Source organism: Abramis brama (genome assembly GCF_963993115.1).
Source record: "Abramis brama genome assembly, chromosome: 13".
In the NCBI taxonomy this organism is placed as follows: Eukaryota; Metazoa; Chordata; class Actinopteri; order Cypriniformes; family Leuciscidae; genus Abramis; species Abramis brama.
In genome coordinates this window covers 23,752,357-23,779,061 of record NC_139975.1, presented here as the reverse complement: position 1 = coordinate 23,779,061, position 26,705 = coordinate 23,752,357, and the positions used below count along the sequence as shown (strand labels likewise).

General features: G+C 38.0%; 1 protein-coding gene across 1 annotated transcript in view; it reads right to left on the bottom strand.

Moving 5' to 3' along the window:
- The window catches only part of LOC311094587 (slit homolog 3 protein-like), a 55,112-nt gene extending 29,888 nt beyond the window's left edge, over positions 1-25,224 (bottom strand). The window contains exons 1-12 of the mRNA XM_084132643.1: positions 25,067-25,224; positions 23,792-23,939; positions 21,330-21,401; positions 19,486-19,557; positions 18,298-18,369; positions 14,632-14,775; positions 14,139-14,302; positions 10,627-10,777; positions 8,355-8,429; positions 7,344-7,487; positions 5,338-5,481; positions 1,979-2,142 (exon numbers count right to left, since the gene is read on the bottom strand). Of these exons, the coding sequence (XP_083988769.1) occupies positions 1,979-2,142; positions 5,338-5,481; positions 7,344-7,487; positions 8,355-8,429; positions 10,627-10,777; positions 14,139-14,302; positions 14,632-14,775; positions 18,298-18,369; positions 19,486-19,557; positions 21,330-21,401; positions 23,792-23,939; positions 25,067-25,133 (1,417 nt within the window). The 5' untranslated portion in view covers positions 25,134-25,224. The remainder of the gene's footprint in view (positions 1-1,978; positions 2,143-5,337; positions 5,482-7,343; positions 7,488-8,354; positions 8,430-10,626; positions 10,778-14,138; positions 14,303-14,631; positions 14,776-18,297; positions 18,370-19,485; positions 19,558-21,329; positions 21,402-23,791; positions 23,940-25,066) is intronic.
- Between the last annotated feature and the right edge of the window lie 1,481 nt (positions 25,225-26,705).

Here is a 26,705-nt window from a genome sequence, read left to right as displayed (position 1 = left end):
CTGCAGATTAAAAAGAAACAGTGAATTAAGCCATTAATGGGAGGTAATGGAGACTGAGATTTGCTCCAAGAATAACTCACAGACCGAGTCTGGAAAAGGGAACGCTGGACCTAGATATGCCTGCAAATGCAAAAAGGCCAAGGGGGCTTGTTTTACAATGATTACTTCAAACAACCAAAAATATCTTCCCGTAAATCAATTTAGCTTGACTTTGTTACTCTAAATGTAATTGCAGAGCACTGAAATAGCTAGATGTTGTGCTGGTGAGTTTTTTGGAGCTGAAGTGACTGCGCCCCGCACAAGGAGGAAGAAATGAGCAGAATAACAACACATGAGCCCTGACAGACAGCCTCTTCTAACTAATGGACCTCGAGCCAGGGCGATTTCTCTCACTTTGAACCTCTTTATTTCAAAGTGCTTCGCCGTCTACAGCTGAGCAGGCTCTCTTAACACGATATTCCCTGAAGTCCTGGAGCAGCAAAAGAGCTGTTTCTACCCAGAACACCCTAGCTTTGACAGGGAGGCCTTCTGAAACACAGGACCCAATCCAGACAGAAGCCAAACCGCGGTTTCTTTTTCTCCATTAAACTTTATGTCAGTCTCGAGAGGTTCTGTTTTCCCCTGTCTTTATGGACACGAGTTCTTCCCTATAAAAACCAAAGTGGGAGAAGATAATGTTTAGGCCTCCACGCTCAGCATTTAATTTGTCCTCGTGGTGCCCTCTCGGTGCGGCCTTGTGGGAAGTTGGCCGGGTGTGATTTACCCTGACGCTGGGAAGCAGGGAGAGGGGGATGAAGGTGTGGGAAATCCGAGGAGATGGAGCGTAGAGCAAGCCTCGGTCTGGAATGGTGTCTGGAAGGAGCTGATTCAGTGGCCTGATCTAAGCAGTGTGATTTCATGGGAACTGGAGATGGATGTGGTGTGGATGGCAAAGGCTACAGCGCAAATAGTAGCTGAGGTTTGCAAACCCTTATTCAATGTCCTGACAATGTGCCTCTGGTTCATGAGGAACTGCTTAAAAGGGGGTATATAACCTCTAAACAGGGAAGTGTAGAAACAGAGGAGTTATAGAGTATAAAAGAGAATCAACACTGTATAGATGGAGACATGGGAGCATAGATTGGTACATTTGTAATACAAATGTACCAATCTATGCTCCCATGCATAACATATGCATGGCATATGCAATCAGATGTTTTTAATATAAATACAAATTTTGTATTTATATTAAAAACATCTGATTGCATATGCCATGTTCAGTGTAGTTGTGAAAAGGAGAGGGAAATTTACTGTAGATACATTACAGTATATATATGGAGTTCATTACCCTGTAACTTTGGGTTTCATTGTACATAAGTCTATATATCTATATCTTTAAGTCTGTATATGTACAATAACACCCAAGTTACAAGGTAATACATATGTAAAGATACCAATAAGAAATATTTATGATGACAATTATATCATAAACATAGTATAATAACTTAATAAAATGTAATATATTTACAGTGATTTCACAACAGTTAAAGGAGTTAGGCTATCCATGCTCCTTTACTATGGTAAAAACACTGTGATGCACAACTTGTTGTGGTTTATTGCATTAATACACTCTTTAATGCAGCCATTAAAGGGATAGTTCACCCAAAAATGACAATTCTGTCATCCTTTACGCACCCTCAAGTAAGTCGTTCCATCCGTGTATGAGGTTCCTTCTTCTATTGAACACAAAAGAAGATATTTGAAGAATGTTGGTAACCAATCAGTTGATGGAGCCCATTGACTTGATGGGAGTCAATGGGATCTTGAGCCTGTTTGGTTACCAATATTCTTCAAAATATCTTCTTTTGTGTTCTATAGAAGAAAGAAACTCATACACGGTGGGAACAATTTTTGGGTGAACTATCCCTTTAACTGAGTTACTGAACAGAGCAAGCAAAACATATTGTACAAGAGGAAGTTGCTCAAAAGAGAGTTGTACCGTCACAGGAGAAATCAGGCATGGCTACATCCTGTATAGGGATCTCCTTCAGGAAGGCAGGTTTCTGGCAGCGTGGGTTGCCACTAACCACCCTGGTCTTCTTAAGCCACAGTCCCAGCCAGGCTAAGTGACAGTCACACACGTAGGGATTAGAGAGCAGGTTACTGTACACAAACAGAAAGAAGAAAAAAACCCTCATTACTATATAATTACAATGAAAAACAATCAGCAGGGTTAAATTACCACATAAACAATCAAACTTCAGCTCATTTAACACAGCAGGAGAACTGCATGGGTGAATTTGCATTTAAATAGCAATACAATTGCATATTATGACTGCGATGCAACCTGCAATGCTGGCAACTTTCAATAGCAACTTTTGCATTAGTTCACATGTTATTACGCTGCAATAACACTGTTATAACAGCCACTAAAGGCAAAGTGCAAAGATGAAGGCTCAGAATAAGACACAGACACATTTTGGGTACAGAAAGATCCATCAACCAATGGCTATTGGGACCGCTGGATCAGAGGCTTCAGAATCAACGAACTGGCTCATTTTTCATGTGTCCTTACTGAGTTCTGAAAGTTCAGGTGGTGGCACGCAGACCAAAATCATAAAATTGTAGCCTTGAGTTGAAAGCATCACCGCAATGACTCTGGAAGGCCCACCAGGGAATCGGTTGACGGCCCATACAGAAGGCCGTCTAACTAATGCATTGCTGAAACACACGAGCAGGAGCAGCAGTGCTAGTACAGGCACAGAGGAGCTCTTTAATACAGTAGCTGAGAGCGTCTGCTACACTACAGCCGGCGGGATAAATTAATCGAGCGTTTTGACCTTCCGTTGCTTTGCCAATAGATGCTTTGCAGCTTAAGGGGGTGGGCTCATGTTAACACTACCCTATATCCCTCACCAGCAACGTGTTTGCCTTTAATTATTCCTGTACATGAAGGTAGGGTAAAGAAACACAAGACAGGTTGAGAGAGAGAAAAGCGAGGCAGACGTTTGCTTTGGGAATGATATCACAAACTAGACATTAGAGACTGCTTATCCTGCTAAATTTAATAAATTGGACATTGCTAACAAAAACACATCTATTTTTACTGTGATAATCACAAACGCGAGCACACAAAAGTAACCTCTGTCCTGACTGCTCGCTTTAGCCCTGCAAACTCTCCTACCGGAAACACTCGCCCGCTCTGCTCTAATTTTGGAGGTGGAGGGATGAATGATGGAGTGAGAGAGAAAAAGGAGGGAAGTGTGCCCAACATGTCTGCTGCACTACTGTGGGAAGAGAATAGCTGGGGAGGCCTTACTCTCTCTCTCTCTCTCTCTCTCTCTCTCTCTCTCTCTCTCTCTCTCTCTCTCTGGATATTTTTAGCTGCCCTGTGCTGAAATGGACATGGCTGTGTCAGCCGCTGGCTAATTAGAGAGCTGGCAAAGGAAAAAGAGAACGAAAATAAAGAATCTGAAAGAAATAGCACAACCGATTGATTGGAAAAGTTGCCTTATGGCATAAGAAGTGAGGAAGACTTGAATGTGTTGTGCAGTTTCCAATAGGGTTTCGGTAACACTTTACTTAAAGCCTTTATGTATAATGCATTATTATAAAGGTATTCATAATGTAGCCTACATTATAATGCATTATATTTTTTCATACATAACCAAAGTTAAAATGCATTATATTTACAGATTCCTTGTTACATCTGAAATTTGTTTTAATGCATTATACGTTCTAAAGGTGTGTTCAATGTATAGATAAGTATTATAATGTATTATAACTGTCTTTACAATTATTCATGACACCATACAATGCAACATTATATATAAAGGCTTTGAGTAAATAATTACTTAGGTTTCTTTATGTTCACTAAGCCATATTGACACAAATGAAGAATACACTGTGCATAGAGGATTCATTTGTAAAAAAATAAAAATAAAAAATACATACATACTACAAACTAGGTACACTACTATATACACAACTATAAATTTAGGTAGTTGGAAATATTTCAAATAAAAAAAAAGAACACACACAAAGCAAAACAGACAGCAAAACACACAAAACAAAACAGTAGTGATAGTGGTAAGCTACAAAAAGCACTTGTATGATTTGAGGATTTAAAGTTGTTTATGGCCTTGACCAAAAAAAAAAGATGTACGTTACACTGATTGGATGACTTCATTGTGTAAATTCTTTCTGTTGTTTGTGCATGCTAAACTTGATTAGATGGTCCGAATGAAAGGAATGACTCTCATGCAAATCAGAACAGCCTGAGTGTCTCTGCTCAGAATCTGTTCACATATTTCAGTTAGTAGGCAGGGTTCACAGAATGAAAAAGAGAACCATGTGTATTGTTGCACAGTGTAACGTGTGCCAAGAATAAAGCCTGATATGATAATTCAAATGGTTACAGATGCTTGCTGTGTTGGCAGTCATCATTTCTTTTTCTTTTTTTTTCTTCTAAATTATGATTCCACCAGAAGTTATTTTGAATGCTTAACAGCATCTGTTTATCTATGAACATCTGTGAGATCTCTTTCAGTTTTCCCCGTTGATCCTTCTCTTTCTTGTCATCCCCTCAGGGCTGTGACACACTAGAGTTCACTTTTTGTTTATCAGTTCTTTGTTTACATCCCCTGCAAAAAGCTGCACAGATATTAATCTGTATTAAAAATGTACCGCACTTCATTTTCTCCAGCTGTTCCCAATTTTTTACAGCATACAATCAAAAGCAAAAATGAGATGGCAGAAGAATTAATTCCTTACATTTGCCTTTGTATGGACAACCTCATTGCACAAAATCTTAGTCCATTTTTAGACAGCAGAGCAATTTTCCTTTTTAGCCATTTTTGAATAATTCACCCTGCCCCGGGGGGGGGGGGGCAAGCCAAAATGTTCTCATCTGAGGTTCAAGAACAACCGTTTTCAACCCAGACAAGAAAACATAACCTCATAATTTTGAAAATACATCTGCAAACAATAAGAATTCTTTGCTTGAACCACATCCTCATCCGCTTTGCATATGAAGATATAATAGGCGCTTGATTGGTGGTGGTGCGTGACCCGACGGACTGTGTTTGATTTCCTGCGTCTTTGTGAATTTTTGAACTAACTCGTTTGTGGGTTTGGTACAGACACAGCAACTTCAGTGAATAGTTTTATCAGGCAGTAGAGATAGTTTCGCTTCAAATACCAAATTCTTAGGTATTATTATTTCAATTTTCTTTTTTAGCACTAAAGAATTCAGTTGATTATGGATGCATAACTTATAGAATGAACCCATGACACAGAGGGGAGAGTGTGTGTGTGTGTGTGTGTGTGTGTGTGTGTGAGAGAGGGTGGAGGACTCACATGGTGGAGAGGGAATGCAGGGTGTTGAAAGCTCCAGGGGCGATGGTGGAGATCCGGTTATCGTACAGGGAAAGCAGGCGCACGGAGCTCAGGCCAGTGAAGGTGGCGTTATCCACACAGCTGATCTGATTACTCCTCAGCATCCTGATGGGAACACACAGGCAGGTTGGATCACATTGACCCTGACAGACAGCAGCACACAGCTCACGGGGAGGGAGGAACATAGTGTTTATGAGACTCTGTGGCTGCTGTTATGCATTAAGTCAATGGTGGTTTTATGGTATCATTGCTGACATTTTTTGAGATGATGTGCCATGCATGCAGGGTAGGAACACATACACACCAGTATAAAGGAGGAAAGTAGCTGTATCAGAGACAGGAATCTAAAGTGAGTCTGCATGATGGATTGGCAGTGATTTTTTTATTGTGAGATTATAAGAAGGACATCTGATGGGGCTTCAGCAGACAGCACTTACTGTGTATCAGAGCATTCGAGTGAAACATTGCTTAACTGACAAAGAACTGCATATTGCAATGTGTGTGTTTGTGTCAAGCTGTGTCTACATTGTGTTGGACACTTTGTGAGAAACAACAGTAGTGAGCTATTCATTTGTAGCCTTTATTTAAAAGTCTGTTACATACAGTATATTGTAAACATTTAAAAATATGTATATCCATTTATAAATAACTTTTTATAGGCTACATTATGATAATAATTATATATATTATCATAAAATATAGATTTTTTTTTACACCAGAGCACCCTAAATAGGCTATATATTATATTATATTATATTATATTATATTATATTATATTATATTATATTATATTATATTATATTATATTATATTATATTTTTTGTGTCTTCTATTAGGAAGAACCCACTTATCACATGATTTTTATATAGACTATACAAAAAAAAAATCATAATCCAGCTAGCCCAGGGTCTAATAAGCCCATGAACTGGACCTGGTGTTTCTAATCTAACTATATTAGAATCTACACGTGTTTTTTTTCTTATTTTAAATGTTTATTATTGTGAAAATGCAAAAATGCAAAAAAAATAAAAAAGGTTTGTTTTAGGTATAGACTTTGGGTTAGTGTATACTAATTATAATCAGCTTTATTTAAACAGCATAAGGCTTTCTGGCCGGTGAGACTGCTATGTAAACGCGTCTGTGTGTGACGATTATCTTGGAGCGCGGCCTGTGCTGTAACCATGTGCGTCTGCTCTCTGAGATTCTGTCTGTGCGGCAGACGTGGCCAGCTGAGGCAGCTCACTGCTTGACACGAGATAAGATGAGTCTCTGTGCGTGTGGTTGGGGAGGGGTGAGGAGCCCAAAACAATCAGGGTCTCCTAAAGGCCTTCAGCAGCACAAACAGGCTAAATGCAAACCAGAGTCTGCCGTGATGAAAACCTGAAAGCAGCAAATTCGGCATTAAACTCTGACAAACAGGGATCTGAGACGAGCAAACTCAATTTGGACACATACTCCTGGGATTTGAAAGCCACTAAATCCAATATTGCAGGACCATGATTCCATTCATTTGCTCCTGTGCACTCCTCTCTCTCCAATTAAGCTAATTTGAGCGACAGCAGACCTACGGAAGGCTTTTTCTAACCACCAGGCTTCAGAATATGCATTGTATTAGCATCTTTGTTCCCGATAGCACACCAGCACAGACGACGTCTATGCCCGTTAGTTTCTTAGAATAACTTCATACGGTTAACATCTTGATTAGACCTGACGATCACAGTTTGTTTTTTGCTGAGAGTGGGCAATTTTTCTTGAAAATTGGTTTCTTAATAAGCCTATAAGAGCAATTCCTTAGAGCAGATTTCCAATGCCGTAACTAATGTTTTGTGCATTTATATTCAGAGTCGTGTGAATATATGAAGGTGAACGTGGCTCGGAGTCTTCATTGTAATGAGCAGGATAACAGGAGAAGCAGGGTTGGATTTTGAAAAATGAGCTTAATCGTGAAACGGGGGTGTGATACTCACAGTGTTTTGAGGCCGCTCAAACCCTTGAACATCCGTCCGCTGACTGACTGCAGCTTGTTTCCGGTCAACAGCAACTCCAAAACACCTCCGGCCCCATCAAACGCCCCCTCACGGATGTCCCGGAGTTTATTATTACTCAAGTTTCTGCAAACACGGAATTCAAGAAAAACATCAACTCCCCATGACGCACAAGCACTTCTTTTAAAGGGGTAGTTCACCCAAAAATGAATCTGTCATAATTTACTCACCCTCGTGTTGTTCCAAACCTGTATGAGTTTCTTTCTTGTTTAGCACAAAAGACGATATTTTGAAGAATATTGGTAACCAGACAGTTGACGATAGCCATTGACTTCCATAGTATATATTTTTTTCCTACTATTGAAGTAAATGGCTACCGTCAACTGTCTGGTTACCAACATTCTTCAAAATATCTTTTTTTGTGCTCAACAGAAGAAAGAAACTCATACAGGTTTGGAACGACATGAGGGTGAGTAGATGATGACAGAATTTTCCTTTTTGGGTGAACCATCCCTTTAATGTGTCCCGAATGCACTATTTATTATTTTGACAAATGCCAGAAAGCACAGGTTGCAATGGTACAGTGCAAATTTCTTTGTTTCATCATATAAATAGGTTGTGGTTGTATCCTAAACACACGTTTATGATGATTCACAGCTTAATTTTAAACCATGCTACAGTAAAATGTAAGGTCAGTCTTTTAGATCTGCCCAATTTATAACTGTGCTAGATAGTAAGCAATTTCATGCATGATAAATCACCGGTCCTCTTCCTGAGCGAATACCGCTTTTTCCAATTTTGGAGTGAGCTGCAAATATTGTCTGACATTAAATCACTGCATGCTTTTGCGCACCAGGTTGGAATACTCCAGAAGCTTTTCTTGTCCTATTGTCCATAGCATTCCCTGCATACAAAGCTGAATTTCCCAAATACCCCAATGTCATTCAGCAGCCAAACCCTTTAAACGAAAAGAAGAAATAAACCAGTTTGTACATTTTGCGCAGGTTTGGGAGCTTCTTGAAGGCTCCTGTAGCCTCTAGGATGGGGATGTCATTGTCGTTCAGCCGTCTGGAATAGAGAGAGATCGAGAGACAGAGGTTAATAGTTCAACAGTCCTCACAAGGTATAATAATAAGACAAAGTCTCACAGCAAAAAGCACAAGTAAACCTCACTGGAGCATGTAGGAGTGAGATGGAGACAAAAGAGCTAAAAGTGATTATCATTCAGACGATGTCTCTGTTTCAGTCTTCAAGTCTCTTATGTGGGAGACGCTGTATAATCAGGACTGTGATGTCAACGTAATGAAAAATCAGTATCGCTCTCTCTGGTGTGAGTGCTGGATATGTGACTCTCATACACATTCATCTGCCCCTCATCGCCGGTGATATCAATATGAAGGACATACTCAGACACTTTTGCAAATAATAACAGTGCATGTGGAAGACGGGCTAATGTGCTATGCAGATAAATGAAGGAAAAGAGTATGATAGAAACATATGGCATATTTTGGAATGGCATTCTACTTTTTATCAGGGGTTTTAAACTGTGGCTGCAAGGAGGCGTTGGGGAAAATGGAAAATATTTTCCATGGAAAATAAAATAAATAAAATAAAATAAAATAAAATAAAATAAAATAAAATAAAATAAAATAAAATAAAATAAAATAAAATAAAATAAAATAAAATAAAATAAAATAAAATAAAATAAAATAAAATAAAATAAAATAAAATAAAATTTTAAATGAAATTTTAAATGAAATTTTAAATAAAATAAAATTTCAAATACAATAACATTTTAAATAAAATAAAACAAAATAATTCTAGTAATTTCAATAGGAATTAATTCAATATTTTCAGATTTTTTACTGTATAATTGGGCATTTATTCATAGAAATATAGAGTTTGAAAACCCCTGTTCTACTATGCAGTATACTGTAAAATTTTCTCTATGAATGTAGTACGCTGAAGATTTTACAATGTTATGTTACACATCTGCCAAAATTGGTGCATTCAAGTCATGTTGGCAAGATTGTATTTATGAGCTGAACGTGTACGTCACCACAAAGTTGTAATTACGTGTGGGACGCTCAAGATTTTCTACATGCCCTGAGTTTTGAGGTGAGAAAAACATGTCGGACGCAATCAAAGACTGTAAAAAAATATGGACAGTGTGTCTCCACTTTCTTCCACTGTAGAAAAATGAAACCAAAATATCCCAGAGACAGATGTTTCTGCTTGTGCGACACACTTGGATGCAATTAATCTGTATTAATGGTACATCTGTTCAAATAAATGTCTTTTTTTTTTTTTTTTTTTACAATAAAAGTTGGATGTACAAAATGCCATAGTATTGTACAATTACAATAGAATATATAACAATATAATATACAGCAACTTCATAAATTAAATATAAACAAAGCAAAAACAGGCATTCTTTATTCATCAAATTGTAAATGTAGAGTTTAAAATGAATTTTATGTAGCAAAGGTACATCGACATTATGCTCTGACAAAGCTTCATAAATACAACTTCCCAGCTTCTCAAACTCCTCAGGAGGACTTGAGTGCACCAAATGTAGAGTATAACCAGAAAATGATAAAGTAGACTGCAGAATATACTGCACAGCATGCATTTAGCAGTACGCTAGACTCCCATTTCAAACCAAGGTGCAAAGAAAGTCAGGTCGAGAGAGACTTTCCAAACATTATTAAGAGTAGAGTCTAGTAAATGCACCACTGCTGTCTTTTTTGCTTCCCCCAGGGTTGGTTTCCCTAGCAGGGCCTGCCATGGGAAAGCACATCAGACATAAAGTGCTGGTTCCTGGTTGCAAGCATTCCCGCAAGAGCTCTATAAATAAGCAGCTGTGCTAGCGGGTGCAAGCTGTAGTCACTGAGCCGCAGAAAGACAGAGAGAGAGACAGAGAGAGTGTGACCGATGACTCGAGTTGATGGGACTGCGGAGGGAAAACCCTGATGTGTCCTCTACATGTGAACACAAGGACAAACGCATTGTCACCCTGACTAGCTCTTCCCAGGGAAAACGCAGCTGAGTGGTTAATGGCCTGGGAGAGGCCTCGGAGATTCATTCGCCAAAACTCAGCCGGGGACAAGACCCCGTAATCAGAGGACAAGAGAGAAGGATGAGGCCTCTGGGACAGAGGGACACCGAAAGAATTAGTGAGGTGGGATTGTAAAAGACGAATGTTTTCGAGAATGATTGATGGGGTCGCTAGGTGTGTTTGTGAGCTGAAATGCGTGTCTCTTACAGGTCAGTAGTGTGCTCGGGTAGGTGAGGGGGGATTTTGGTGAGTTTGAGGTTCGAGCAGTCCACCACCGTTCCTTCACACCGACAACGCTCGGGACAAACCAGGTCCTGGAAACACTCGCCGCTGAGACGGCTGCGGTAGTCCTCCGCACCTAACAAACACAGAAGACGCAAACAGAGAAAGAAGGACATTCAAACCGCTAATTCAACTCATCACACACATGGGTAAATCTCAATCACATGTCCAGATCACCTAAAAAAAAAGAAAAGAAGTGCATAATACGAAGCCCTTAAAGGGATATGGTGGTGGAAAAAAATATGAGATGGGAGGAAAAATAATAAGTCAATGTTTTTGCTTTCGCTCGCAAAACATTTTTCATTCCCCCATAACCTTTTGAGCTCTTTGTGAGCGAACGCAAAGTTTCTCGGGGAAACGCAAAAGCATTGATAATAATTTAAAAAATATTTTTTATTAATCTCATATATCCGTACCCCCCACATTCACATATTGTAATGTAAAATAAATAGTACAAAAATAAATGGTACAATATTTATACATCATGTTTTTTGTTGTACTGACTTTATACTGATTTAAATAAGTCATTTTTATAGTAATACAATAAAAAAAGATCTGTAATTCAAATTTCAAATAATAGGAATTGAGAATAGAAAATCTCAAATAAAACATCTGAAATTTATTACAGTAATGTGAAATTGGAGAACATTATTATCTGTCTTAATAATGACTTTGTAATCTTTAAAAATATGCAAGATATATGAACACATTTTTGCATAATTTGCATAATTTCAAATTTGTACATATCAGGCAAATATTTATCTAAAAAATGATTGTAATACAGTTTCAAAAAACAAAAACCTCAAAGTGAAATGTCTGAAATCTATTACAGTAATGAGTAATCTTTATAAAAATATGTAAAATATCTGACCACAATTTTACATATTTTTTTCTATATTAAAATTTCAAATTTGTACATAGCATGCAAATATTAAATGGTTCAAATTTCAGAAAATGAGACTTACAAAAAACACCAATACAATGTCTGAAATGTGGTACAATAATGATAAATTGGGGGAAATCAGCTTAATTGTCTTAATAAGTCTGTTATCTTTATAAAAATATGCAAAATATATGGACACATTATCTTTTTCTATATAAAATATGCACATGTGTACATATCATGCAGATATTTATATTTGAAATCTGAACTATATTTGCAGCTCTTTTTTTATATAAATAAAAAAAGAGCTGCAAATATAGTTCAGATTTCAAATATTGGGACTTGGCCCGAATCATGAGCTGGACATGTTTTCATGAGACCCACATAATAAATAGGTCCACATAAACCAACATTCACAGGCACTTGTTTGCGAACACAACCTCATCGTCTCAGGTCAGGTATTGGAGGTATTGGAGGTCTGGCGCTAAGAAGTGTTTTGACAGGAAAACACACAAGGTTCTGGCCGCTTGCGATAAGTCTGCTTCCCATCAGCCATCACTCTCCTGCCACTGTTTTTCTTCTTCCCACCATCTCTGTTCGGCTGCCCTGATGCTTCTAGCCAAAGCCCAATGTCTACAAGAGCGAACTCAAAAAACGCCCTTTGAAATGCAGACGGAGAACATAGCTAGAGCTCTTCACAAGCGATCCGTTGTTCCCGGGTTAAAGAACGCCACCTTCGCTCCTCATGGTGGCTAAGAAAGGTGCCACTGCACATATCCCAGAATGCCATGCTGTGTGCGAGTGTGTCCAGCGGTCCCTGGTGCTTGACGGAACCATGTGAGGCTTGTGTAGGCGGCGGCACATGGTTAGATCAAGCACAAGAGACAGCTGCACCAGAGGCCAGAGTGGAGGAGCGGAGCGGAGCGGGACGGAGAGGAGGAGGAGTAGGAGGAGGAGGAGGAGGAGGAGGAGGATGAGGAGGGAGCAGCCAGGACACAGCAGCCAGGAAGCCGCCCAGAACTCTGGGACACCATGCACACGGCCCCTTTCCCTCGTCCCAGCACGGTCACTGGGGCATTAGCCCACCGGGAATACAAGGCCCGAAAAGACAGACAGACAGAGAGACAGACAGACAGGGACTAGAAACACACACACATAAAGACATCACAGAGGAGAAAGGAGTGGAGCAAAGCCCTCTGCCACCACACGTACACACACATAAACACAGATTTTCATGTGCAAACACTTGTAACGCCTGTGGAAACACACACTAGGGGTCTGGTGTTGCACTTGTTATTGTGCTGATACACTGACAGAACTTTAATGAGAAAAACCTGCGGCTTAATATCAAAGAAAAAAGCCGTTGTACTTCTCCCACCAAATAATTTCCCTCAAGGTTCCCCTGCTTTTGGCTGCGTGTGGGGGCCAGTTCCGACTTGTAAAGCATCTTCTAACAAGGCATCTTCATTCTGGTTCAGAACAGCCAGCATTGTCCTATTAGCACTCTGAAACCTGGCAGTGTGTGAGAAGAACTGCTCCAGGCCAGAGTATGCCACACACACACATAAGAAAAGGAAAGGGATGTAGCTGAATGTAAGGAGTCTCAGTGTGAAGTATGTGAGCAGCAAATGGTTGGCCAGAACCCCAAGCTATCAACAAGTCACTGTGTACGAGACTTGCAGACTCACTGTGGGCGGCAGCAGCTGAACTCTGCTTCATTCACTTGATTGACTGTCTTTCAGATTGCACAAGCACTCTTATAATGTCAGTCAATGTATCTTGGACCAAAAACAATCACTTAGTGGGTCATTTTCCACCCTCTCACTGACAGGCTTTTTGGTTACTGTACTACTGATTTTATATACATCTACTGTACCTTTTGAACTGATCAAAAATGACAAGTAAAGACTTTTACATTGTTACAAAAAAAGTTTTTTTTTTTAAAATTAATGCTGCTCTTTTGAACTTTCTATTCATCACAGAATCCTATTTTTTATTTATTTTTATAGTTCCCACAAAAATATTAAGCAGCACAAATGTTTTCAATATTGATAATAACAAGAAATGGTTTCTGAAGGATCATGTGACACTGAAGACTGGAGTAATGATGCTGAAAATACAGCTTTGTCATTTCAGGAATAGATTCCATTTTACAACATATTCAAATAGAAAACAGTTATTTTAAATTTTAATACTAGTTCACAACATTGTACTGTATTTTTTGATTAAATGAATGCAGCTTTGGTGAGCCTTCTTTTAAAATTATTGAATTCGGTAGTGTATTTTGACAAATGAGCAGCCACCAAACAGCTGATTACTGAATTTAAATGTGGGCAATCATGTTATGATTTCAAAAACATATTCAACGACATATTTTTGCATCTTAGTCTGAAATTCTTTTCAGAGTGGACTAATCAAGGAGTCTTGTGAATGTTAAAGTATGTCTATACACATTACTGTTGCATATTGTCCCATTTAGCTCAAAATACCAAGTAAAAGGGCCTGTTTTACATAAATAGTCTTCTTTGAACAGTGCACACGTGTGTAACTCTACCTGTGCAGCGGAACTTCTTGCCCTTGACCTGGCTGATGCGTTTGTTGGCGAGCCGGCGCGGGTGGCTGCATCGAGCTCCGCTGGTCTCAATTGGATTGTCAAACAGGTAGTCGGCCAGCCACTTCAGATGACAGTCACACATGAAGGGATTCTGAGCGAGGTGTCTGTGGAGGGCGAACATAACAATAACTAAAAACGCTTAATTAGAGTCGAGGGAGTCAGTGCAATCAAACAGTAATATCCTGTGATAACAATACGATTGCTATGCATTCATAAACATGAACTGCTATTTTCAGTGTAAGGTCTTCATTTGTTTAGTTCACATTTATCTTGCTGCTGTTAATGGTGTTGTTGTTTTGCCGTCTACTTGGAGCTAATTAATTGCGGGGTGAAGGCAGTCCCGCTCAACAGTTGCTTAGAGACCGGAGTCTCTTGGACTGAGTGTGGGTGTGAAGGATGGAGGGTTTGTGTGTGTGTGTGTGTGTTAACTCACAGTGTTTTGATGGCGCGCAGAGGGGCGAACAGGCCTTTGCTGATGGTCTGAAGCTTGTTGTCGTAGAGGGACAGCAGGTTGAGGTTCTGCAGGTCTTTGAAAGTGTTCACCCGAAGACAGTTGATCTTGTTGGCGTTCAGCAGTCTGGAAGAGTAAACAGAAGTTTCATTACGATGACAAGCTTTATTCATCAGTATAAACACACTTTAGCTCTAATATAGCAAGTGGAAAATAACAAAAAATATTTATTAAGCTTTGCCATAAGATTTGTTTAAATTTGCACTCTTCACAGAGTGATTTACAGTACAATGCACATATTGTTCAAATGACACAAACCCCCCACACATATTGTGAAATAAATACTGACACTGTCAAAATTGTGAATTTATAAAATAAAAAATAAAGTACACATAAATAAATTCAATTGAAAAAAAAAAAATCAACTGAAAATGAACAAAAGAACAAAAAAGCAAAACAAAAGAAAAGCAAAGCAAAGCAAAAAAAAAAAAAAAAAAAAAAAAAAGCAAAACAAAGCAAAACAAAAAGCAAAGCAAAGAACAAAGCAAAAGAGCAAAAAAGCTAAACAAAATAACAAAAATGACAAAGAAAAGCAAAGCAAAAAAGCAAAAGAAAACAAGAAACAAAAAGCAAAACAAATAGAACAAAACAAATGAACAAAAAAGCTAAACAAATAAACAAAAAAAGACTAAAGAAAAGGAAAGCAAATCAAAAAACAAAACAAGAACCAAAAAGCAAAACAAGACAGCAAATAAAAGCAAAACAAAAAGTAAAGCAGTACAAAACAAAACAAGAAACAAAACGCAAAACAAAGCAAAGCAAATGAAAGCAAAACAAAAAGCAACACAAAAAACAAACAAACATAAATACTTGAGTTTCTGTAATTTTGCCATTGTTTTATGCTGTTCTTGATGACTGATGATTATTTATTGCATTACAGAAGGCTCTGTACAGAAGGCATTACATGTAAACTCTGTTGAGCATGTGTGGCTGTTGCATAGTCCTCAGTGACCATATAAAACCCTCTTTCAGTGCAGTCCCTGAGTCAGTGTGTGGGAACCACAAAGTGCTCAAAGCTGTGTGACTTGATGTTAGTATCAGAAACATATTCAAATCTATAGTTGTAATTTACTTGGTTCACAGATCACAAAAGTGATCAAAACAGCAGTGAATGTGCTGTCGATGAATCGCTGGAGTATTCAGCTGCTGAGTTGCACCCATCACTCCTGTCATGTCACGCACTCCTCCCTGACTTCCAGCCGCCTTCACGTCTTTCCTGTTCAGGCCGCCTGACAATTGACTAACGCAGTGGTGTGCTTAATTACTGAAAGCCATTGTAATGAGGTTTTGTCTTGGAGCAAATGCATGCATCGTTAGTCTACTCACAGGGTGAACTAATTAGGTTTGCGTATCTCAAAAAAAAGAAAGAAGATAAAAAAGCTTGAATAAAACCATATACAACAGAAAGAAACACAGAAACACCAAAATAGCCAAGCGAAATGGCTGGAATGCCCTGAGGTGTTCCTTTGAAAGGGTCTTACTAAGAAAATCCATTAAGGATGAAGAACTCTAATTGCTGAAAACAAAGATAATTTGTGTTATTATGGCAGTTGACGGTGAAAACATGGGTCGGCCGCTCCAGTGAATCTATGGTGTTTTAGAAGCGTAATAACATGTGATGTAAGCTTATGTTTGTGCCTGCGGCAGAAGTGTGTACGTTAAGAAAATCAGAAGCCATCAGAATTTCCCCAAATCATTAGAATAAGCTGAAACAGGTCCATTAGAGCCGACAGATTCACCTCAATTTGGACCATTAAATGCGGAAATTATGTCTGAGCAATGTTTCCATGTCTACACAAATATAAGTAGGTGTGAGGGACATGTTTAGCAATCAAGTCTAATTTACATACTAATGATGTCGAGAGTGTTCCCCCATGAGGAACTGAAAATAAATGCTCCCTTCAGCCAAAACAGCACATGCTCTCCTCTCTTCTTTTAGTGCTTTACCTTCTTTTATAGGTAAACCTTCTTCTCTAAACACATTGTAGAGCATGATGTAAAATGAATAAGAAATATTTAATAGTCTGCATTATTTCTCTGTCACTGATAAAACGTTCTCAAATAATGATAACATTAAGGTCTTCCACAAAAAGAAAATACCTAATTGTTATGGTGCTAAAATTATATACGATAAAACGTTTTAAATGTATTTAAAAATAAATGTACACCACCGATCAATAGTTTGAGGTTGGTAAAATATTTATAAAATAAGTCTCTTATGTTCACCAAGACTGCATTTATTTGATCAAAAATACAGTAAAAACTGTAATATTGTGAAATATCATTATAACTGTTTTCTATTTGAATATATTTTAAAATGTAATTTATTCTTGTGATGGTAAAGTTGTATTTTCAGCATCTTTGAGCCAGTCTTCAGTGTCACATAATCCTTCAGAAATCATAATAATATGCTGATTTATTATTATCATCAATTCTTTGTTGAATAAAAATTCCAAAAGAACAGCATCTTTTGTAAAAGTTTTTACTGTCACTTTTGATAAATGTTAGGCACCCTTGCTGTATATTATCTACAGTATATAATAACAGAAACATGTTTTATGGGGACTTTCCATAGACATAATGATTTTAGGTTGCACTTTATTTTACAGTATGTGTACTTACTGTAACTGTAACAGTGTACTTACCTAAGGAAATACTTGGAAATTTAAGGTAACTACACTGTAAAAAACTGATCAATAAGATATGACAACATATGTTTTTACATTGCTTTAACTCATCAAATTAAGTTAAGCAATTTACAACTTTTTTATGCAAGTTATACAAGATTGAACTCATTTTTTAAAGTCAGTTTAATGTAATTTAAGTTGAAATGACATCCAAGTTGATTATTGTCACACTCTGATTTAGTTTGGACTTTCAGTTTGCACTGTTTCCACTAAGTTAGTTGTCATGGTTTCTGGTTAGTTGTCATTTAGTTCAGGAGTGTGTGTGTCGTTAATTATCCTCATTTGCTTGTATGCATAAGTCCTCTGTGTCTATTCATTTGCTTTCGGGTCTCGTGATATGTGTTGTAAGCCGTTCTCTTCGTGTGATTTATCTTCCCGTGGATTGCCTTCATCATCGTGTTCGTGAGTGTTCTACAACACAGCACTGTGACATTGTACTTAAAAATTCAAGGCAGCAACTTTTTTCTGTTTTTACGGTGTACAGGGGTTAATGTTAGGTTTAGGGGTAGGTTCAGGGTTAGTACCTAGATATTACACTCAGTTATTGTAATTACTGTAATAAGTACATTGTATGTACATAGAGAACAGGACAAAGTAAAGTGGTACCATGATTTTTATACTGTACAAACTGTATATTATATCCCCTTACACTAACCCTAGCCCTAAACCTACCCATCACACAAAACTTTCAGCATTTTTACATTACTTAATTTCATATGATTTATAAGCCATTTTTCTGACGGGGACCAAAACAATGTCCCCACAAGGTCAAAAATAACTGGTATTACGAACGGGGACAAAATGTCCCCACAACATAGGGTTGGCCAGGACCACACACACACACACACACACACAATATTCTTGACATTGAAGGTTATTGAGTCAGAAATGCAACACTCACAGCAGTTGGAGGGAGACCAGGCCATCAAACAGTCCCTTTGGGATCTCTGTGATTTTATTTCCATACAGGACCCTGAAGACAAACACAGATACAATGCAAATAGAAAACAATGAATCAACCCACAATGTCTCAATATGTGTCACCCATGTGCAACTAATCTGTAATGTCTGTCTGGGACTTTCATGTTTAAAAAAGAGGCAAAATCATAAAAAAGATTCATCAAATGTGGTTCATAAAACTCAAACCCAAGACTTCAAATACAATATAGCTGTATGTCAGAAAGTCAGTTTTACTGATAATGTTCACCTTTAGTGAGATATTAAGTTAGATGTGATCATGAACCAGATCAGTCTAATTGATGAACAAATCAATCAGACTGGTTTTGTGAACCACTGAAAAGGTCTGATTAAGAACAAATATTTTTATTATTAAATAATAAATAAATCATACTAATACTTCTCTTATCAACATGCCATGCAGATGTCAACATTTTCAGCCAATAACGAATTGTGTTCCTGACACAAAGCATGAATCATAAAGACTATTTTTGTGATAATTTATGATGTTTTTGTGTCCTTTTGAAGTTTGTTTGCTTTTTGTGTTTCATAGAACAAAGATTGAGTTGAGTTCAAATAAGTTCTGAACAATGTTCACATTTGGCTGAACTATTTCTTCAACACACTCTAATTTCCAAGCAAATGTGTGGTTGTGTGTTTATGACAACTTGTGCATCCTCTTTGCTTCATTCCTATTCCCCGAGAGACTAGAGCCCATCGTCCTCCCCTCGGCGTCTCTTTAATCACACGGCTTGTGTAAATGAGCTCTGTCTCGTGTACAGCTGTGTGGGCCGGTCGCAGGGAAATAGATCTGACCAAATTAATATGCGCACGCTGAGTCTTCTGTCTCATTCTGACTTGTTGAGGTGATTTAAATGAAAGTCCTCCCTCGTGTTCACGCTGCTGCAGATGTCAGTAAACACACACACACACGCACACGGTGAAAGAAACACACGCAGGCAGACAGTGGGCTGTCTCATCTCCATTCTGTCAGCCTCCTGTCAGCTGATTTATTCGACACCTGTCCTTTCACCTGACTGTCTACATTTACACACGCTTATTATCTTTGTAAATGTATTGCTATGCAGCTCAGGTATATGAATTTGAATATGTTTGTGTGAGAAACACTTACAGTGAAGTGAGCGAGCGCAGGCCACTAAACGCATCTTCCGCAATCTCGGATATCTGATTCTTGCTCAGGTCTCTGTAATAGCATAAAACACACAAATAGAGATAATACAGTTGACTGTTAGACCAACAAAGGGATGGTTTGCACGTTTGTCTGACAGGACGTCGATACTCTATAAATAACCAGCAAACTCGATACTGAGGGGAAAAGAACACAAGAAACTGGTGGCCATCATTAGCCTTTAATCTTTGAAAGGATAGTTCAACTAAAATTGAAAACCATTTACTTCTTCTCACAAGCTAATATCATGACTTGAAATATAGCAATTTAGCTGTGTGGACCAGTTATTCATTTTTACATGAGGGTGATTAACTAATCATTTGTCTTCTGTCATGTATACTAGATATCAGTGTTTCTCAATTTTAGGTTGTTGGGGTAGAAATGAACTCCACAGTGAAGTGGTTGTCAAAAACGGTACACAAATTTATTTATTTATTTCTCAGGTTTGTTCTCCTCAGGAGGCCCAGATTTGTTTGAATATATTCCTCAAAATGCTGAACTCTTCACGTCAAGGAATCACTGCCAAAGCAGAGGTGAGAAGTTCTCATTAAATATCTGAATTTGTGTCCAAAATATAGATTTTCTTGAGCAGGGTGACATCCCTCTAGAAACTTTTGTGCATGTTATGAACCCTTCTACTATTTTTTCTAGTGGCTGACAGGAGATCACTTGCAGCAAGTACAGAGTTCATTCATAGGGTAAAAAAGACAAAGTGTGTATATCTCTAGATCTGTCAAATAGAAATGAAAATAGAAATGATTTTAAACTGCTTTTTGGATGTACACTATCATTCAAAAGTTTAGGGTCAATAGGATTTTTTGGTAGCACTTTATTTTACAGCCGTGTTTAACATGTACACACTGTCTACTTATTGTAGTAATTACAATAACTGGTAATAACTACTGTGAGTACTAGTCCTGAACATACCCCTAAACCTAATCTTAACCCATGTAGTTACCTTAAATTATTCAGTATTTTCTTGGAAAGTACACTGAAAGTGCATGTACTGTAAAATAAAGTGCAACTGATTTTGATAGAAGTATTTAATCATAAATATTATGATTGTGAAATTTTATTACAATTTAAAATAATCTGTGATGGAATAGAGTTTTCAGCATCATTAGTGTCACATGATCCTTCTGAAATCATTCTAATATGCTGATTATGTGCTCAAAGAACATTTCTTATTTTTATCAGTGTTGAAAACAGCTGTATAATATTTTTGTAGAAAATGTGCTACATTAATTTACAGGATTGTTGATTAACTTCAAAAGAATGGCATTTATTTTAAAGTTATGTGTCTTTACAATCACTTTTGATCAATTGAATGCATCATTGCTGAATAAAAGTATTAATTAATTATAATACAAGAGTAAATGGTAACATCCTTTCTGTCATGACAAACGCTGCTGCTGCGGCAGAGCAAGTTCCGGACTTGCTACTGCCAATAAATACACAGTACACTGCTGTGAGTAAGTAAGAAATGCTGCTGCTGTACAATATAGCATAAATGAATAACCCATAGCAGATCTATATAGGTGGAGCTGGGGAAGGAGGAGGGTTTCTGAAAGCATGCTGCAACTGCTACAGCAAATGCAGACCAGGTATTTAAAAATTGAGCAGCGAGCTCATTGGCTACTGATACAGCAGGAACCAATCAGCTGCGCCCTATAGAGAATGATGTGATTGCATACAGGCTGCTTTAAGGACCCACCAGGCAGCGCCATCTAGAGTTTCTAAACATAATGTTTGTATTAGTTTGTGTTGTTGTGTGAGGAAGATCTTACATTCTCTTCAGTTTCTTGTATGTGGAGAACGCTCCTGCTGGGATGCTCTTGATCATGTTCTGCTCCAGACGGCTACAAGGGAACAGACGGATACGTTTTGTTATACAACGCTGACTTTTCCATTACACAAGTAATTGTATATAATAAAATTACAAAACAAATATGGCACAGCACAGAAAAGAAAACAACATAATATTCCTGTAGGTGTATCACAAATGTACAAGTACATAATAACATTTATTCCCCTCAACACAGATCTGTTGGTAATTCATTTCTTAGAGTCTGAAAGCATGTGTAGACCCACTTTTAAAAATGAAACGTTCCAATTAAAACCAAAAAGCCTGATTTTAAGTTCCACAAATAACTTTAGTTCTTTAGTTCTTTATAAAACTATCTATAGATGAAACCATTATGCGGATCTGAAGAACATTTTTTTATTTTAAATAATGTATTTTTTTTTTTTTTTACTATTCCTGCTTTTATTATTTTAAATCACCCAAGAACCACAGAGCAAGAACCCCCATTCATTTTTTTTTTTTTTTTTTTTTTACAAGACATGGGTGGTTTGTTGAACCTAAAGTGCTCACAAGAGTCTTTCATTGAAGAACCTTTCATTTTTGAGAGTCTGGCTGGTGCTTAATGCTCCTTCAGGAGGTCTACAGAGAAAGCCATCAATAAATGCTTTATGGCAGCCTGTACATTAAGTGTTCAATTTGTGTTTTGGCTTACTGGGATAAGAGTGCACCGACAACAAGTCCCTGAGAAATAAGCGCAGCTCTACTGGATGCTCCAGGTTATACATCATTTCATTAGCCCAATTTGTTTTTGGCCATGGGTTCGGTTTGGCTAATGTGTCCTAGCCTGCATATCCATTTATTATGCAAAGGTCATACACTATTGACATAACAACAACGGCGAGGAACAGCACATATCAGGGCAATTACCTACCTGTCCTTTAGTGCAAACAAGGATCTCTGAATCAATATGGATACCAAATACCCTGACCAAGACGATATGGACGTTCTCCAAAGCACTAGAACATTCAATCAGCCTGAGGCAAGACAGCCAAAGCACATTGAAAAACTTGAGTGTTTTCTTTGTAATAGTATGCATGTGTGTGAGCGTCCTGCTGCACTGCTATATGATCATTAAACACAACGTCCGAGCCTATTCGCACAATGGAAATGTCGGCCTTGCAAATTTCCCATGCACAACCAAAACGTCCTTGTTTTTTGGAGGATACCGTTAAACCTCTTTTGGATGTTGTTTTGTATTTGAAGGACACTGAATACAGAAGTAGCTGGAACAACAACAAGGTCAGATGTTTTAAATGGCAGTAATGTATGAGTTACATTAATTTGATTGCTTTTAACTCCGAAAGCTAAGATTAATAAGATAACATTAACATTACACAAGCTAACATGGACAGCGCAATGTTGTAAAGGTCATATAAAAAAGTTAATAGGCAGAAAAATTGACAAAAACATTAATCTAATAGCTGCTTTAGAAAAACAGTGGTTTTCTCATATAAAGTAACCAAATCACACGAAAAGCCACAGTAATCAAAGACATCCAAAGACAACCCAGGCTTTAGAGAATAACCATGTAAATGAGGTTAAAATGAACATTCGCAAGAGCAGAGTTTCCTTGCAAGACTGTGTAGAAATGTCCATATTTGGGGTACTAAAATAACTTCGTTCTACAGTATTGGCAGTAACGAGAGCCAACTCAATTCTAAGTCTTGATTAAAATGCACATCTTGGTGAGATATTAATATAAATGTAATGTAAAGCAGTGAGTTATGTATTAAGTCAATGTATATTAAATGCAGGGTAAATGCAACCTAATAGACCTGCTGCTGACTATTATGTTGTTAATATTAATTAAACAAAATTATTAACAAGAAAAAGAGAAAAGCACTCCCTTGTCCCTAGTTCTTTCTCTTTATTTTATTTCTATGTTTACTTGAATAGTAACTTGTAACAGCTAATATTGGGATGTGCTCATTAGCATATTGGCTTTTGCTGATGTGAAATGTCATATATCCTATTAAAGTCTTGGTATAAGACTTATTAAGTTCATATTTAAAAAGTGTGCAATTCCACATCACATCACAGACAACTTTGGTTGAGCACTGATTGAATCTGCTTTCCTGGACATTAGATCGGGCTCTGTATAACTTGTCTCATTTTGATCCTTGACTGGTTTTCTAATTGCCTACACCCAGCAGACAGGCTGGTAGACCTCCAGTAGCACTGAGCAAGATCTATCTGCAACTGCGGCACAACGTTAACACATTCGCTAATGAGGCTGCAACACTGCACTGCTAATGGCCTTTGTTATATGACAGGAGGAAGAAGGCAGATCACTGCACAGACAATACCAGCGGTAGGTACTAATCACACTGGAAGATTTTTACACATATAGAAGAGAGAAATGATTTTAAGGAGTGGAATCCATACATTTCCACAATTCCTTCAGGCAGGTTGGCAGGAATCTCCGTCAGGCCTTTTCTACGGCAGTCTATGACGTTGTTGTTGTTGCAGGTGCAGGCGGCAGGGCAGACGGACACCTGGGGAGCACATGACCTTGGCTCTGTCTGAGTAGGACCTGGGGTGGAGGAAAAGATGGTAAAATAACATATCGGGAGGAAAATTGACTAAAGACAACAAGGTTTACTGACACAAGAATGCAAATGGAGATCACAGGGAACATTAACACCATTTTGAGTCAAATATGAATAGAAACACATGCTTTCTGATAGTATTATAACTGTCATGTAGCTTCCATTCAGGATTGAAATTTAGCATTAATTCACAATTTAATGAAAATAGTTTTTAATACAGTACATAATCAGTAAGAACAGGCTCCCTGTTGTTTTATTGTTTGCAGCTTAATTAAGAAACGCCTTTTCTTGCAGCTTGTTTTGTGTTTGTGTTGGAGTATATTCATCAGTTGATTAATCAGAGGGGGAGGAAAAGGGGGCTTAATTAACAAGAGCTGAACGTGAACTTTTTCACCAATGAAACCCAAAGGTCCATTAAGATACAGAATGTATAAAGTGGCTTTATAAAACAACACAATGAAAAGGCCCTCAGTGTTCACTTGTATTAAATAGCCAATATTTTCACATTAATCATTATTAGATTTATATATATATATATATATATATATATATATATATATATATATATATATATATATATATATATATATATATATATATATATATATAAAAAGAAAATTAACCCTATTTAAAGACCATTAAGATTTTCAACTAAAATTATTCTCATGTTGAATATATAACACTTTTACTATTACCGTCAGTACTATAATGTAAAAAAGTATGTCAGAGGAGTATTTATAATGGTAGAATTATTCGGACTGAATTTAGTTTACACAGAATAAATAAATACATATTGTGCCATGGTTTTCGTTATCGTATTGCAATACTGACTTAGACATATTTTTTGCAATAGGGTGAGAATGTAGGGAATTTGTGATAATTTGTGTTTAGTTATTAACATCAATGTAAATAATATAACAATGAAACAAAATTAAAACATAAAAAGATGGTGCTAAAATCAGTCTTATATTACCTATAATTTATAATAATATAAATACAATTTTTTTTTTTTGTAGTAATAAGATTTACCCGGACATACAGGGAAACTGACATTAGAGTTAGGAGACAAAAGAAGGACATTCTGAACGAGAAAGTAAATTATGTGTCATACCTGTGCACACAAATTCTCTCTTTTGAACATCAGGGACATTGAGACCTCTCATATGGGCGGGGGCCATACACTGTGTGAAAGGGGCCAGCCCCCTTCTCTGCCGCAGCCAATCAGACAACCAGGACAGGTGGCAGTCGCAGTGCAGGCTGTTGGAGTGCAGGCGACTGGAGAGAGAGAAAGAGAGAGAGAGAGTGAGAGAGAATAATGAGGGACAGATAGTGAGATAGTATCCAATAAAGGTCAGAGGAGGTTTGTATGTCTAACATGAATGCTGGATTGGATGATACTTGAGTTGTCGGGAAATAGCTTTTTGAAGACACAATGAAGAAAATAAATGTTTACCACACACTTCATGGCATATACCATCTGTGATAAAGCATTTAAATGCAAAAGAGGAAGGATTAAGCTGCCGGGATAAAGTAAGGGAGAATAGGGAGAATCTCTATAAAGTTTAGGTAATGCAGACTCAGAATAACACATCAGAATTAAAGTGACAACACAAGTGAGAATGGGACATTCTATTGTACAGGTTATAGTAACATCTCCACCGAGACCACAGTAAACCACTCGCAAATCCCCAGAGCATGCACCCTCATTTCATCAAGGTCTTTAACAATATGGCACAATTCCCAATAGCATCTTTCACATCTTAATATAAATCTCTCAAGGGCCATTACCCGAAGGGGACGAGAGACACAGTTCAAAGAAAAAGTGGTGTCAGCAAATCAAAAGGCACAGCTATATCAGTCACCACTGTCTGTAAATGAAATAACAGGCTGAATCCAGTTAGGGGGACAAAAACCTGCTCATTGACAATTTCAGCAGGGGGGCGACGGTTTTAATAGAGCTTTTCCCATTACAAATCCAGTATCTGGCCCCCTGTCTTTGCGGATTAATTACAGATGAGTGGGATTACAAAGATGGATGACATGGGGAGAAGGAGCCTCGGCTGCCTCAGCTGCGCATGGGATGAGCCGAGGATGGGCACAATGGGGCAGCTCCACGTGCACACACACCCTATCGACCGCGATACACAAAAAATGACTACTTGCCTAGCGGTGGGAGTGCTTTTCATTTGTCTGAGTTATTGAATGGCAAGCATCATGCGGTGATATCATTTGATCTAATTGAATGCACAAAGATAGTACATCTGTAGAAGGGGAGACGAGGTGGAGGTAGTGGGGGAAAGGTGAGGTGAACTCGACTATTTCATCAGAAATCTGGAGCCAAACCACCATCCAACTAAATGGTTTACCAACATCTCTAAACATTTGATTTAATAAGTTGTTTTTACGAGCAACAAATTCAATACAGATATATCAGGGATATTAGAGACAGAAAATTCAATCCAAAGGAACTGGGTAGCAACCAAAGCCTCGCTGTGGATAATTCAATACTGCCCAGGGAGCAATGCGGCTGGCCATCCGAGCATCAGCAAATTCAATCCCGCATGAGGGGGCTGGCCTGTCTGATGGGCTGACTGATGGGAGGGAGGCCAGACTGCTCGGCTGTGGAGCTCGAGCTATGGATGACTCCAGGGAGAACGCTCGCTGGCCATGACGGAAAGAGGAAGAGACATAGATAGAAAAAGAAATGACTGATTGAAGGAGGAAGCGCCGAACATGTGCACCAGGGTCAC